Here is a 16,759-nt window from a genome sequence, read left to right as displayed (position 1 = left end):
TAACTTGAGTCTCATAAGAGCCTGAGGAGGTGGGCAAAGTAAGCATTATTATTCCCGTTCCTTAGATGAAGGAAGAAAAAGTGATTTTTCTCTTGAGTCTCATAGGAGCCTGAGGAGGTGGACAGGGGAAGCATTACTATCCCCCTTCCTTAGATAAGGAAAGGAAAAGTGATTTATTTGCACAAGGTTATATATCAAGTTAGTAGTGGAGCCAGGACCAGATCTAAGTGACCTTGTTCTGGATAGCTAGCGAGCAAAAACTGACAGAAAGGTGAAGAAGTCATCATCTGATGGATTTGCTCCTGGTGAATAATCAGTTTGGCTAAGTCAGACTCAAAGTTCTCCTTTCTCCTTAATCACAAACTTTGGGCCTGATTCCCTTGGATGACTACCTCAAATCTGTCTTTCTCTTGGTCTAAGGGTGGTTTTTTGGATTTGGAGGAGGGGAAGGATCGGAGGGTGGCGCCGAACCGTACAAAACCAAAATAAATCTGAGAATTGCTAGTCCTCTACCTTGCTTTGGGATGGGCAGTCCTGGCCTAACCAGCCTTGATTGTGTTCCAGGAGCAAGTAGCTGACTATTCTCAAGTAGTCAGATCAATCCAATCTTTTTTCCCCTAGATCTGTTTTCTTTTCCATAAACTGGAGACATATTACTAAGACCGAAATCGAAGGCAGTCGATCTTTGTCATTTTCCTTGAAACTGGCAAACCAAGACCAATCGAGCCTTGCCATAGGAAAATACTGCCATTGGCTACTAAAGCTTTGAACGTCTCAAGGCACGAATGAATAGATGGAAGAAGCAACTCGTCTCTTCTTTGCCACCCAAAGGGGGAAAGCCTGGAAGTGAACGATATGGGTGCAATTAAAAAAAAAAAAGAAACAACCCTTTACGTAACTTTTTTTTTTTTTAACTGGGAGAGAACACCACGAAGCACATTTTCCAGGAAGTGTGGGCTGAGATGATTGTGTGCTCTTAACTAATCCTGAGTAGGGTAGCAAGTAAGCCAGCCTTCTAATGCTGCTTCTGCAAGCTCCTCTGTCAGAAGACAGCATTTCAACTCAATCGAAGCATGAATGAACCATACAGCCCACCTGCTCCCCCAGCTGGGAATACCATCCCTGCGGCCACCATGAAAATCGTTATGTTTTTACTTACTCTTTTTGTCATTGCTCAGATCATTGGGACGGCGTTTTTTGGTGTCTACCTTCACAGGAGGCTGGATGAGGTAAGACTAACTGCGAGGCTTGATGAATTCGGTTGCTTGTTCCTCTTGGCTTGCCATTTTGAGTTTTAAACATTTGGCTTGAAACTCTACTGAAATGAGGGGAAAGAGCAGACGTCGGAGAGGGATAATATTCTTCTCCTACACATTTGGTCGCTTCATCAAGGATTTCTTGTCCTTCAAGATACTTGTTCCTTTCAGAAAGTTTCATGTGAAGAAAAGTCACTTGCGAATTTTTTTAATTGAAATTTACAATAGAACAGCTCATTAGCAATGGATAAGCTCATGTCAACTGAATATTTCATCCCATTTTCAATTAGCACAGACACGAGAGGACAAGAATATTCTGTCACTAATTAAAAGGTATTCTTTGTGGAATCATTTGTGATAAGGTAGCAAATTGATTTTTTTTCCTCTGAAAAATAGCGTATATTTCCATAGCACAACCAAGTTTACAAAGAACTTTCCTTCCGATAATTGTGGTAGGTAATTAGTGTCAGGAACTTTTTTTGCCCCTATCTATAATTTCATCTAGATCAGGAATTGTCGGTATGGAACCCAGTCTCCTGCCGCATATTAACAAGTATTCTTCGATTTAGAGTCTTAAGAGACTTAATCAGAGTAACTTCAGAGAGTTACTCTGAGAGGTGAAGTAACTTCACCTATGGCCACACAACTAGTATGTGTCATAAGGAAGGTTTGAACTCAGCTCTTCCTAATTTTAATGCCATCGTAGGCTAAACTGCCTCTCGGTGCCAGGATGATTATTCCCACTTTAGAGATGGTGAAACTGAGACTCACAGAGCTCAAATGGCTCTGAGATAATTAGGTCTACGGCCGTGACTTTAACATAGGCTTTGCTCCAGCAGTCTCTCCACTATGCTCCTTTGCCCGTCTTTGGTTGGTCCGTGTCCTTCCATACCTAGGTTCAGAAACATAAGAGTGGCTGGGTGGTAGAGTAGGCCAATTTGAATCCTGAAGAAATTATAACTGGGAAGAGGCATTTTGTTTCCACACGTAGAGCTCTTCCTCTTACTGACAGGAGACATGGGCTGTATCTGGAGAATGCCACTCATTTTGATGAAAGAGGGATGATCCATGCAATTATTCGTATGGATACGTCTGAGAATCTGGATTTTACAAGTTTGCAAGTAGAACATCTGGGCCCCTGAATTCTTCATTTGTCAATCTCTTGTCCCCATACGGCCACTGCCATTGCCTAGCGGGTAATAATGGAGGGTGTAGAAATGGTGGAAGCAATCATCAGGGTGTTGGTGGCCCAATATCCAATTAGCAAGGAAAGCCAAAGAAGTTTGGGGGGGTTGACTGGTTTGGGAGGTGAAATACTCTTCTTCCCTGTGTAGTCACCGCTTTCCTTTAGCACCCATGTCTAGCCAGATAACTAAAATGCCAGATTATCTTTGGACGCCTCATCATGGCATGCGGTTGACTCTTGGGTCCTTGGAGGCACTGCCAGTGGAGCATAAGCTTTGGCAAGCCCTACCGAGCCTAGAAGGATCTGGTGATCAGGCCTGGTAATTGAATCTGTTGCCCAAGGACCAGCCTCGCTGAGCAGAAAGAAAGAAGCTCGGGGCCCAAAAGATGATTGCAAGGAGATGAAGTCTTTGGCAATGACCAGCTCACAAAACAGTCTTGAATTGCCTCAATGGTTTAGTAAAGGGATTACAAAGCTTAAATTCCAGATATTTAAATCTCCTGAGACATATTAATCATTAGAACCTCTGACAATATTTTTAGATGAAAATTTCCTATCAAGTTTCAAAATTGTTAGTATCTATGCAACGTAGAAAACTGGCCTTAGAGTCTAAATTAGGTCCTGGATTCGAGACAAATTTCTTAATCTATCTGAGCCTCAGTTTCCTCATCTGTGAAATAAGGGGGTGAACTAGATGACCTTTGAGCTCCTTTACAAATTGAAATCTGGTTAAGTGCAAATTTAAAAAAAATTTTATTAATATTATTTTCATTTACCAATCTATTTCCCCTTCCTTTCTATCCAGTGAGCAACAAAAAAAGAAAAAAAGTGGCTCAATAAAACTATTCAACACATCAGTCCAAAATATACAATGTCCTATAGACGTAGTCCCCCAGCTTTCCTAAAAAGTGAGCAAAGCACATGAAAGAACACTTTTTTCAAATAGCCAAATGCTAAAGTGTGAAAGTAATAGCACAATTATTATGACTGTGGTTTGGGGGTGTCTTTCAAATAGCCAAATGCTAAAGAGTGGTAGTAATATCACAGTTATTATGACTGTGGTTTGGGGGTGTCTTTCAAATAACCAAATGCTAAAGAGTGGTAATAATACAACAATTACTATGACTGTGGTTTTGGGGTGCCATTTTTTAATCTACATTGTGATTGCTGCCTAGGTCCCACTAACGCACAGATCATCCTAGAACGCGTTGCTTCTGCCTTGTGAGGAACTAAAGACCTCCCAAGTTGCTCCGAGTTGGATAGTCAGTACCATTCCTCACTATTTGAAATTTCATAGGTGTCATCTTCCTCCAGCCTCTGATTTTTTTTCAAAGCACCATGGTGGGGGGGCCTGCATGTTGAAGTGGGGGCTCTCTCAGCCTCATGGGCTCACTTTTACTCTTTCACAACCAGGTAGAAAAGGAGATGAATCAAAAAGAGGACTATGTGTTCATAAGGATGCTACAGAAATGCAACCAGAAAGACTCTTCCACGTTCCTGAACTGCCAGGAAATTCTAGCCTCGTTTCAGAAGCTGCTTAAGGTAAAGTCTTTCCTAAATGTAAATAATTTTATTGTCTAAGTTGATCTGTGGAACTTGGTCATAAGAGCTAGAGATGAACTGGACCTTGGGGGCTGTCCAGTCCAATCCCTCGTTCTATGGCAATTGAATTACTTGCCCAAGGTCATCTATCTAATAAATGGCAGAACTGGGATTTTAATTTGCCCCTCCAACTCCAAAGTCATTTGTCTTTCCATTACACTGCCCGAGTCCAACTCCCTCATTTTACGGGTGAAGAAACCGAGTCAAAAAAGTTGAGTCACTTGCCCACATGGATAATATACAGGATTCAAACTCACATCTCCAGCTAGATTCAAGGCGCATTCCAATCTGCCACATTTAATCGTGTCAAGTTTTACATGAATACAAAGAAAACACCACAAGAAAGGCAAAAGTGATGGAGGCAACTTATTGTGTAGACTCAGAACTCTAGAGATCTGGGTTCCAAACCTGGCTCTAACACTCACCTCCTTAATTATCTGGGTGACAAGGCCACTGTGTCATACCAGGCTTTACAATGACTTAGAAAGCCACATATTTACATCATCTATCTTCTGCTGTATTTTTATTTTTGTATTTGGAAAATGCATCTCTGAGGAAAAAATCCCCACATAAGAGACCCACTGCCTGAGCCGTAGGGAAACTTCACATTAGGAAGAGGCCACTGGCTGCTGTCAGCGCCCCCTGCTGGATCTACACACCACAGGAGTCCCATTTGCTTAGGATGGGGAGCTCTTCTTTTGCTCTGGTTAGCTGTCTTGGGACATTTCCAAGGGACCCCCCACTTTCGTAGAGCCAGAATGGACCTCAGAGACTATCCCTTCCTTTCCAACCTGCATCAGCAAAGGAATCCGGGTCTGACATAGCCGGGTGTCCAGAGGACGGCCAGCCTCTGTTCCAAAACCTCCAAGGAAGGCAAACTCAGCAACTCTTAAGCAGCCGCTTCCGTTTTAGGATATCCCTCATTAGGACGAAGCTTTTCCTGACAATGAACCGAAATTTGTCTCTTGGCAACTTCGGTGTCTAGCTCTCCCCTAGGACTCGAAAGGTCTTTGAGATTAAAAAAAAAAAAATGAACGGCTAGTGCTACCGGTAGAGTTAGTTGTAGAGAAGGAAGAGACCCTTCTCAGCAGTTCATCACGTAGGACTTTGCCTAATCCGTTCAAAAAGGTTCACTTAGTCCAACCAGTCCTTTTTACAGATGAGGAAACTGAGCCCCAAAGAGGTGCCATAACCTACCCGAGATTCCATAGGTAGTAAAAGGCAACCCAAGGATTCCAACTCAGGTCCTTTCACTCCCAATTTGGCACTCTTCCCCAAGGCCCCACACCCATGGTCCCGAATGACACAATTTTGCATCATCAAATTAGCCCTAGGATACTATACCATGGTATCTGTATCGAATAAAGCTCCCGCAATGGAAAGAATGCTGGGTTGGGAGTCAGAGGACCTATGTTCTGTTTCTGTCACTTATCACTTGTGTGACCCCAAGCTCAAGAGTTTTGAGCCTGGGTTCTGTAATTTGAAATGTTTCATGTTGTCGGTCTACTTGGAATTTAGACAGTATCTGTGAATGTGTCCATTAGGGAAGGATCTCAAGATTGGCTTGGAAGCCTTGGTACTCAAGGCAGGGACACAGCTGGGGCCTAGGATCTGTCCCGATGGGTGCCGGGAACCCACTCGGCTGAGAAGGGACTTCAATAATCTTAATTCAAGCATCTCTTCCTACTCTCTCAACTGACTCTCTCTTCCATCCTCCCCTTCCTGACGGGTGCTGGCATACCGCGCTAAGCTTTAAGGAGGCCATCTCTCTCCAAGTCCACTCTTGGGCCATTAACTAGGCCACAGTTTGCACAGGAAAAGTGCTTGCAGTATAGTAGATGAGTGGTCCTGGACTCCTCCAGCCAATCCAAGTATATCTCCAAAGGTTTACTCCAGTGTTTAGTACCCACGGGAACCCCCAAAATGACCCTACTAGCTCATGCTTACTGAGTTCTTTACATCAATCCAAGAATCCAAGTGGAAATCCTTTGAGGGCAGGAGTTTTTGTATGGTCAGTGCATGGCAGTTTCCTTGTTCAGAATAGGTGCTTAATCAATGCTTGTTGGAGTGGATTGAACCAGATGGGATTGGAATGGATTAGAGAGACTTCCAGCTCCCTCCAAACTTCCTGATCATTTGAGCATCTTTACCTTTAAACTGGAAATAATGGTTGTAGACACTCCCTGAGGGATTCTTGGGAAGGACCATGGGGCCTTCCAGTCCTGACTTGACCATCCACTGAACCCAACCTTTAGACAAGTCACTCCCTGATCCACTCCCTGTTCCTGGCCTGACATTTTAAGGTTTAGGAAGCACTTCAAAATATATAAATATTGTCATTTAACAGTCCCTTTGAGGGAGGTACTATAGGGCTTCTTATCTTCATTTTACAGATAAAGAAATTGAGGCACAGAGAGTTAAAGTGACTTGCCCAACATCACACAGCTAGAATTTGAGCCCAGTCTTTTGGGGCCTGGGAGTCAGGCTCTTTCTTTTGTACAATGTTGCTTCTTGATGCCTGACACCGAGATCTCTTAGGTCTTCTTCAATTTGGACATTCTACAAATCCCCAAAATAAATGAAGGTGAAGTCCTCGACAACCCCCCCAAACAAACAAACCCAAACGAACCCTTGCTGAATAATACCGATAGTGCCGTGATGGCTCTGCCAACAGATACCTCTCCTTTGGCAAGGAGGGTAGATTGGCACCGGGAAATATGCCAGCTGCCCAGCAACACCTAAAATCAGCTACCGTGGCAGGGAAAGAAGGAAGAGCCCAGGAAGGACTTCCCTTATGAACTCTCGCTTGAGCCATCTGACTCGAAGTGTCAGCCCCAAAGGGCAGCTCAGGAGGCAGGCTGGCAACAGTTTCTAGCATATAGCCATGCAACTGAAATGGTTAAACACCATGTCTGCTTTCCCCAATGACCCTTTCCTCCAGTCATCAACAAAAATCCTCAGGTTTTTTTTCTTTTTTCTTTTGGTTCTCCAGCTCTTGTGTTCTTGCCCAAGGTGATGAGTCCGGACTCTATTTTGGTTTTCTTGGCCAATTAATATGCATTTATTAAGCACCAAATATATGCCAGGCACTGGCCAAAGCCAGCTTGCTAATTTTCAGGGCCACTGTATGTTTTCCCAATGGAACAAAATTTTCAGAAGTTTGCACTTTAGGGGACTCTAATCTATCAGCCAACTATTAGGGCTGGGAGAAGTGATGGATGATGGTAGTAGGAAATAGCAATCCAAGTTGTTCCTAAATATATGTTGAGTAAGAAGTTGACTACAGAGCTAGAGGCAACGTCAGGAACTTTCTTTCCTCCCTTTCTCTCTCCATATGCAAACCTGACAGCATCATAGATTTAGAGCTGGAAGGGATCTTGGATGTCATCTAAGTGAACCCCATCATTTTAGAGTTAAGGAAAGTGAGGCCCAGAGAGGATTTCCTGGTTGAAACGGACCTAGGATCATCAAGTCTGGGCTTCATTTTCCAAATGAAGGGACTTGCACAAGGTCACACTGCTAGTAAGAAGCAGTGCTGAGATTCAAACCCAGATCCTGTAGGTCTCCAAATTCAGGGCTTTTCTCCTGGCATAATGTGCTCCTTGGTGCCTTGTGTCCTTTTGGGGGGGGGGGGACAAAACTCTCTCCGGAGACAGAGAAGGCTTCCAATGAACATATCCCTGGGAAATTAAACAGAGCCATTTAAAATGTCACATTAGAAGGGGATCAATAGGGCTTCTTCCTGAAGGCAACAGTTTGGGAGGTTCTTTTTATAATCCATCAAAGTGGGATGAAGATGGGGGGAAGGGATGGAGCACCAGAGGCAACCAACCCAGCAAGGAGCCTGGCGCCAGAGAGAGTCAACCTTAGCCAACCCCCAGTTTGCTAAAGGTCTGTGCCCAGCTTACCCGAAAAGTATCTCAGCCGCAATCAACACATCCCCCACTTTTTTTCTTTTTTTTGCAAGTGCTCTAAGCAGTCATTTGTTTATTGGGTCTCGAGCGTACTTTTTCCTGTCACTGCATTTTTATGATGCCAAATTTCAGCTTAAATGGAAAATTGAAACTCAGCTGTACATGTAAGCACTTCAAGGGGTAGATGGCACATCGATCTTTGAGACTTCCAGCCTAGGCCCTGGCAACTCAATTCAATTCCTTTCCATTCGGTTCAGTTCAATTCTGATCGATTCAATTCATTCAGTTCAGTCTGGTTCACTTTAGTGCAAAGAATGAATCTCCTTGAAATGATTTCATTATTCAAATTTGTACTGCGTAATTTCCATTGGGCCGGAACTAATCACCATATTTTGCATAATTACAACATCATTGTAATGGTACGAATTCAAATACGTCAATAACTCAGAAAAGAGGGCTCCATGTGGAGTCCTGAGGTACTGTGTTCAAACTCTGTCTCTGAGACTGACCAGCTATGTGACCGTGGGCAAATCAACTGACCTCTGTGGACCTAGTTTCCTCTTCCGTAAAAATGAAGGTGTTGAACAAGATAAGCTCTGAGGTCTGTTCTAGCTCTAAAGCTAAGATCCTCAAATTCTTCATCTGTTGTATATAAGGCACAGGGGATTTAAAAACACGAATAACACTTGCCTTCAAGGAGCTGTTAGTCCAAGGAGGGAGAGAAGGAGCACAATGCGTGCAGAGATAAGAAATCCTCGGGGTAAAAAGTGCCGGCAACTGCTGGGATTGGGAAAGACCTTGTATGGGTGGTAAAGTTCATCTGAGCTGCCCTTCGAAAAAAGCTAGTTCTGAATAAAACTGTCTACTACACACACACAAAAAACACTGTGTGGAAATTATCCACATGCCAGCACTCTTAACTATGGCTTCCATCTGGCCTCGCAGCTTTCCTAGTTAAGATGAGCAAGTTGGGCAAGTCTCTGACTGCTCGCCATCGTTATCCCGGTTTCTCCCTCGGCCCCAACACTTCTCAGAGCACCCCAGGCTAGTCATCCGAACTCGTCCCTGCCGACCACAGATGCCCACTGAGGCCCCAGTACCAGTTCCATGCAGGGAGTGATTCTCCTATTCGTCGCCACCTGTCAGACCCAGGGAATTCAGTGACCCGGGGGTGACCGACAGCACGGCTTTTTTGCAAGGTCACAAACATTTAGCGAGTGCTTGCTACGTGCCAGGAACTGTACTCCCAGTAAGGACTACAGAAATTAAAAATGACCTGAGCCCTGCCCTCAGAAAGCCTACAGTTTAACAAAGGGAATGGGATCCGTAAATGGGCAAACAATGATAGGAACAGAGGAGAATTCCAGATGAAGGGCCAGAGGAAATATTGAACAAGAGAGGAGTACTACATTTGAAGACAGAGTCTGGGGATGAATACCACCTGTGTGGCCTTGGACCAATCCCTTCCCTTTCTTCAGTCTCAGTGTCCTCTTCTATAAAATGAGGCAGTTGGACTGGTTGGTTTCTGAGGTCTCTCCCAGCTCTAGCTCAAGGATCACATGTGTGAGCTTGGCCAAGTCACTTCATTTTCCTTGTCCTTAACTTATTCATCTATAAAGTGAAGGAGATGGCCTAGGCGGCCTCTGAGATTGGTTCTTTCCAAGTGGAAAAACTATGATCAAACTTTAATCCTCTGATCCCTTGGGAGGGGGGGTGGAAAGAGAGAGCTGCCTCATAGAGGAAACAGTACCTATGCTGAGCCCCTGGTCTGGAGAGGTTCAGAGAATGGGGAGATCTTAAAACGGGCATTTTCTAGATTACTCCCTGGACAATTGAGACAGTGAAGGAAGCCTGGCCCACAAGGCTCTCAAATGTGCACCACGGCACATGTGAAAGGTTTGGGAACCGGGAGAGCAGCTGCCATTGGTGGGATAGGGGAAGGAGGGAATTAGAAATCGGTATCTGTGCGGGACCAGCTGCTCCCACTGCCCCAATGACCTTTGATGTTTTTTCTGGTTTCAGCCTGAGGAGAGCCCCACAAAGGAGACGTTTGAGAGGCAGAAAGGTAGGTGGCCTGGGACTCGGGAGCTCTTCAAAAGGGAAAGGGACAATGGATAGGAACTGGGGAGGTGGGGAAGAGCATCTTTGGAATGTTTAGAAGTGGAAAATATAATTGGAAACAAAGGACTGAGGCCCTGCTCAGGGGCCTTCTCCTTCCCCGTGAGGGCCAGAGGAACCGAACTGTAGCCTAGCCCAGGGCTGAGTAACTAGTCCAACTTTCCTGTTGAACAGGGGGACAGAATTGATTGCAGCCTCATAGGCTTTGAGCTGGAAAGGGCCTTAGAGAGCGATCTTGGACATTTTATAGAAGAAGAAGTGGGGGGGGGATGCAAATTTAAATCCAGGTCCTCACACCGCAGAGCCCAGTGCTATTTCCACTGTACCCCAGTGCCTCTAAATTGATGAGTCTATGATCTCCCCTTCCCCCAACAAGCATTTTTCCAAAGGACCCACTGAGGGCAGGCGTGGTATTAGGTGCTGAGGTATGAAGCCTAAAAATGAAAACAGAACCTCCCTTAAGGACACTGCACTCTCCTGAGGAAACACAACATTCATCCAGATCAGGAAACACAATATATACCTAAAGTTTGTAATGAAATATCATTCTGAGGGGGAGAGAGCATGGCCAAGTGAGAAGACTGAGAACCATCTTCTGTGGGAGGTGCTGTCAAGCTTTGTTTATGGGGCCTGAAGTCAATGCCCCAGAGCCCTGCTGTTTAACCTCCACTTGGAAAACATAGAATCTGAGGCCTGGAAGAGCTCTTCACAGGCCAGAGCTAGCTCATCCTCTCCCACAATGCATCCTGGCCAATGTAGTCCTTAGGCCTCTGCTCAATTCTATCCAGGGCCAGGGAGCTCATTAGTCCTTGTTCTTGGCCACCACAGCTGCAGGCGGGATGTGACCTCCATCGGCCCTCAAATAATTGTTGGAAGAAGGTCCGATGCTGGACAGCTCACCCGTTCGGGGAGAACAAACCAGCTTCTTCCATTCAGATGTTGTCTCCCCCTACCCACTTCCCTTTAAGTCTCCTCTTTGGGTTCAACCCCCCAGTTCTTAATACCCTTCCTCAAATGATGCGGAACTGGACATAACGCAGCCCATGAGGTCGAACCGGCACCATCAACAATAGAACAATACCCTCCAGCACATAGCACAGGGTCTGGCACACAGTAGGTCTTTAATAATAATTTATGAATATATTAATAGTTTATTGACCGGCTGTCCCCCCTCCTCCCCCCGCTTATTTCTCTCTGAATGGTAGTTTGTGGCTCTGGGCTGGTAAAGGTTTAACAACTGACTGAAAAATTGAACCCCCCAAGACTTGAAAGTTTAATCTGAATCATTAACATTTTCGCCATCACTTTCTTAAGTTCAGAGAATCAATAAAACAACCAGGCAAGCCCAGATCTGGGGCAATTTCAAAGTATAAATGTTCACAAGGAAAATTTTATAATCAGCTCATTTGGAGCCGGCCCCAGCACACGCCTGGCTATATCACACCCTTTCCCAGGGAGAAGGGGAAGGCAGCAGCAGTACATAGAACTGAACAAGAGCAAATGGGTGCAACTGACGGAGGCAGATTTTGGTTTAGGGGAAAGATAAATTTCCTAAAAATTATAGCTATAATATATATAGCACATATATAATATGTATAATATATATATATATACTATATACATATAAAACATATATATAATATATAACAATTTGGGGGGGTGGCTACAAAAGAACAACTGCTATAGAGTCAGAAGACCTGGGTTCAAAATCTCCTCTGCTCTTTTATAAATTGTATGACCTTAAGTAGATTGCCTCTTGGGGCTCAGTTTCTTCATCTGTGAAATGAGCACATTAGACTAAATGGCTTCTAAGGTCCCTTCTGGCTCTTAAGCTATGACCTATAGTAAGTACCCAGACCTATTGCGTGGGCCTCCTCGGGACCAGGTGTGTGTCACTGGAGGCCTTCAGACATGGGCTTGGTGATCCTTTTAGGGTAGATTCGTGCTTCAAGTATGGCGATACTTTTGCCACTAGGCCCCAGTGGAAGACCTCCTGTTTGTGTCCAGTTGGTAGGTCTATCTCCCAGATTTCCTAGACTATATTTTGTACTTGTATTTGAGAGGCAACATAACGTGGTAGCTAGAGAGAGGGCCGGTCTTAGAGTCAAGAAGAAACAGTCAAATCCTGCCTTAAATGCCGGATAATGATCCGAGCAAGTCGAAGACTACAGATAAGTTGCTGACCTACTTTAGTGAATGGAGTTTCCACACCGGGATTTCCCCACCCTGATAAAATCAATGATCTAAACTAAAAGGGGAAAAAAATTGTATTATTTCCTTATCTGGGCACATGCATTCTATCACCCGCAGTCGACAGGAAGCTCCTTGAGGGCAGGGGCTGTTTTCTATCTCTATCCCCAGCCCTCGGCATTACATTTGGTTACTGACTAGGGTTTAATAAATGCTTGGTGACCTGAAGTGAATAGAATTCCAGCTCTAAGATTCTATGATTCCTTATACCCAAAATGCCACAGGATAATCAGGCCAGCTACACACTCCCAGGTCATGCTTCCTATCTTGCAGTAGTCAACAAAACTCATTAAAAGCAGGGCCTACTGTGTGCAAGGTACCCCGATGAGCACTGTCTCTGCCCTCCTGGAGCTTACAGGTTAGGTGAGGGGAGAAGACTGTAAACCTAAGAAATGGGGAGAAATTGTGACCGACAGGGCTAAGCTTGTGGCAGAACTGAGCGACAGGACCTAGGTAGTTGGACGGGGGTCAGAGTACCTGAACCAATAGAGTAAATGTTCAGTGACACTGAACTCTGGGTGTGATCTTGGACAACTCGATTTATCTCTCTTGGTTTCTGTCTCCTCATCTTTGAAACAGAGTTTGAGGATGGACTCGATGGTCTCTAAGTTCCTTCCATCTCTCGATCCCTGATTCATGGTTTGTTCCTCAAAGGAATATCGTCACCATTGTTGATGGTATTGGGGGATGGGGCTGGGCCCTAGTGGCAATAAGCAAATTGCAATGGAGGCTTGTTATAGCCAGCCCGCTGTGCTCCCCCTACTCAGGCACAGGCCAAGGATTTTGGGCTGAGCGAGCCAGACCATCGTACCTCCCCGCTTCGCTCGGGAGCGGCGCTCACACGAGAAACTGGAAACGTGAGATCTCAGCCCAGTCGGATGTTTGTGTCTAACACATCTTCTGGCTTTTATTTAATTTCAGGGGATCAGAAGCAGCTCCCAATTGCAGCTCATCTGACAAGTAACACCAACAGTAAATCAACAGCTGGTAAGTCTTAGATAGCATTCAAAAATTCAATTCCCACCGGAGTAATCACGTCGGTTAGCCAAAATGGTTTTTTACAGAACAGTGAGTCTATTTCTTTGGGGTCTGACTGACAAGCCCGTCCATTCCCCCTCTTCCCCGCTGTCTTTCAAGAAGCCCTGAGCACAGAAGACACTGGGAGAGACACCAAAGAGATGGGATCAGAGCCCCCATCCTCTTCCTTCCCTGCGGGCTCCCAAATGGTATAACATTAAGTGGAGGGATTAGTGTTTGGTCAGCTCAGAGAAAAACACTGGACAGACTCCTTTCCATTAAACTGGCCCCAGCTTCCACTGGGAAAAAATGATCTATAAAAATAGGACCCAAAGGACAATCATTCCCATCTGTTGATCCCCACCCCCACGGTAAACCTCGGCTTCATTATGGCGAGCCCCAGGGAAATTAAAGGTAAAATCATTCTACAAAGATCAATAGACGGTAACGTCAAATTTTCCAAAGCAGGACAGATGATGTGTTCTGATCTCTTCACCTGCAAATGATTTTATTTCCACAAACGTTCTGCGAGTATTGCGGGCCCTAATTTTTTCCCTGAGTCAAGACAAGGCATCTACCCGGCGTCAGAGGATGCTTTGCATCAGATAAAACTATGGAAACAAAGTCCCCAAACCCCAAATCTCCATCCCCACCCCCATCTCTATTATTTCAGTCTGAGATTGTGGTCTTAAGAGCACAGGGCCAACCTTTGACTCGCTCTAAAGACCAGGATGGGGTAACAGCTTAGAAACAGAGATCCAAAAGAAAGGGCACTTGGGGGCTTTGGAGTCGGGGGACCTGACTTCACATCCGTTCTCTGCCATTTACTGCCCTGCAGGACCTTAGGCAAGTTCCTTCCCCTCTGTGAGCCTCAGTGTCCTACTCTGTAAAATGAGGAAGTCGGCAGGTGGCCTCTGAGAGCCCCGCAGCTCTAAACCTAGGATTCGGACCATTTACGGTCATCGAGTGAATTCCAAAGCGATTCCGCCAAAGGATGAACAACCTTCTTTGAGAATTTTTATGATATATCTCATAAAGGGATCTGACTCTACCACTAACTAGCTGCATGATATGGGCAAGTCACGGTCCCCGATTAAAGCCTCGGTTTCTCTAACTGTCAAATAGGACGAATACTATCTACCTGGTAGGGGAGGGCTTATGAGGAAAGTTTGAAAGAAATGAAAACCACTATTTGAGAGATGATGTGTCCCAATCTTTGGTTCTCCGACAGGAGAGTTAGATGTTAGGGCTGGGATTTTTGTCACTCTGTCCCAAGAGGAGCCCCCCATGTTTGGGGATGGGGATTAGGGGGAGATTAGAGTCTAGTTTAAAAACCAACCGACATCTCCCATCCCATTCCATGTTGATTATTCATTACCAAATGGCCCGAATGAGAAGGAACTGGCCCCTTAACTATGTACTGAACAATCCAAGTGAGCAACATTTGGGGAGGATTTGATTGTTATATGTCTCTTACGGGAGAGCTGGTACGGGAAGCTTAAAGACTTTAAACTAAACTAGCTGCTCCTAACACTTCAAGTTGGGTCTCCCCGGATTCTTGGGTCTCGATATGACACGAGAAAAGTGGTTTGTCACCCCGAGGGGTGTCTGTGCGTGTCTCTGTGTGCATTGGAGCTCCACTCAGCCAACGCTATCTTGAGTTCTTCCCCACTAAGCCCCCACCCCCGCCAATCGAGCTCTCTGTGGGAGCTGAGATTGGAAATCTGGCACGCACACCTGCCACTTTGAACCCCACTCAGCTTCAGGCGAGAAAATGGCGCGGGGCGTTGCCGGTGGGTGCTCGGGCTCAGCCACAAGACTACCGAGGCTTTGCATACCACCGAGCTTGCAAGGCGGGAGCGCCCACTACAAGGGGAGATCAAAACAGACGGGGAACTTGACAAGTTTATTTTCATACTTCCTTTCCTAATTTTAGTCCCCTCAGTGGGAGGTAGGCCTGCTTTGCATCAGCACGATTAGGGACGAATAAATCAGTTCTTGCCTTGCTGGGCTGCGGCTGACAAATGGTGCGTGCTGTAAAATGGAAGCATGGTGTTGACTAATGGTACGATGTGGTGGTTCGCTTTGAAGGAGTCATAAGATCTCGAGTATAATTTGTGGGGAAATTTTTTGATTTCCCCTCCCTACTTATATTTGAGGGGGGGAAGGGTGTGTGTGGGTGTGAGTGTGTGTGTGTGTGTGTGTGTGTGTGTGTGTGTGTGTGTGTATATACACACATATGTACCTACAGAGTAGCTGAGTGACCTTAGTTACTTAACTTCTCGGTGTCCTCAGGCCACTCTCCAAAACTAGAAATTCCCGTCCTGAGAGAGGGAAGTTCCTCCCTAGGAGGAGTCCCCTCCACTAACAAAATCCGGGTTTCTAACCTAGAACTGTATCCATGTGGAGCTTCCCACCACTGTGGACACAGCCTGGCAACTCATCTGTTAACTTTGGCTGCCTCCCTTCCTGTCAGGTTAAATAACCTGCCCCATGGTCACACATCTCATAGGCCTCAGAGGCAGGGGTTTGAACCCAGGCTTTTCTGAAACTGAGTAGAGATTTTCAGTTCCTCTATTTTGCATTTTTTTTGCATAAGATCAGAGAATTATGCTAGAAGAGAACTTCTAGTCCACCTCCCTTTAACAGAGGAGGAAACTGAGGCCAGGACTGGGGAAAGGGCTTTCTTGGGTCACCGAGACTGAGCCATGGCCTCCATGGTCTTCTATCTCTTTGCCATTAGAATATGAAACATGAAACGTGTTCCAATCGCCTGCTTTGTTTTCTCTTTCCTATCCAGTTCTCCAGTGGGCCAAAAAAGGATATTATACCGTGAGCGACTCATTATCCTATAGTGATGGGAAACTGACAGTCCAAAGCTCAGGATTTTACTATATCTATTCCCAAGTCACCTTTTGTTCCAGCCAAGAAGCTTCCAGTCAGGCAGCATTTGTAGCCAGCCTTTGCCTGAAATCGAGCGGATCTGAGAGAGTCCTCCTTCGAGCAGCAAATCCCCACGCACCCTCTAAACCTTGTAGGCATCAGTCGATCCGCTTGGGAGGAATGTTCGACCTGCAACAAGGCGCTTCGGTGTTCATCAATGTGACTGATCCCACCCAAGTGAGTCACGGGCCAGGATTCACGTATTTTGGTTTATTTAAATTGTGAAAAAAAAAATGTTAACTCCTCATTTTGTGGCCAAAGATGATGCCATCAATCTTCGCCACGTAGAAAAAAACAGCTCAAACTAAACCCTTTGGAACTGACTGGGCTTTTCTGGCTTGGACTATTTATATTCCTCGGACTTTCTTTCATTAAATACTATTTATTATGTACTCCCATGTAGGCAGTGCTGTCCATACTAAGGGATTCCCAGAGCAAAACCAGAAATGGTCCTGGCTTGTGGCTTAAAACAT

At 45.3% G+C, this 16,759-nt stretch overlaps 1 protein-coding gene across 1 annotated transcript; it reads left to right on the top strand.

The window, feature by feature from the left end:
- Positions 1 to 962: 962 nt before the first annotated feature.
- Positions 963 to 16,603, top strand: CD40LG (CD40 ligand). The gene is made up of 5 exons (XM_051967821.1): positions 963 to 1,229; positions 3,856 to 3,984; positions 9,981 to 10,023; positions 13,248 to 13,313; positions 16,144 to 16,603. Exons 1-5 carry the CDS (start codon positions 1,074 to 1,076, stop codon positions 16,509 to 16,511), a joined length of 762 nt encoding a protein of 253 aa, XP_051823781.1. The 5' UTR covers positions 963 to 1,073; the 3' UTR covers positions 16,512 to 16,603.
- The last annotated feature ends 156 nt before the right edge of the window (positions 16,604 to 16,759 follow it).

Source organism: Antechinus flavipes, chromosome X (assembly GCF_016432865.1).
Source record: "Antechinus flavipes isolate AdamAnt ecotype Samford, QLD, Australia chromosome X, AdamAnt_v2, whole genome shotgun sequence".
NCBI classification, from domain to species: Eukaryota; Metazoa; Chordata; class Mammalia; order Dasyuromorphia; family Dasyuridae; genus Antechinus; species Antechinus flavipes.
The sequence above is the reverse complement of the archived record's forward strand: the minus strand, read 5'-3'. Positions and strand labels throughout refer to the sequence as shown.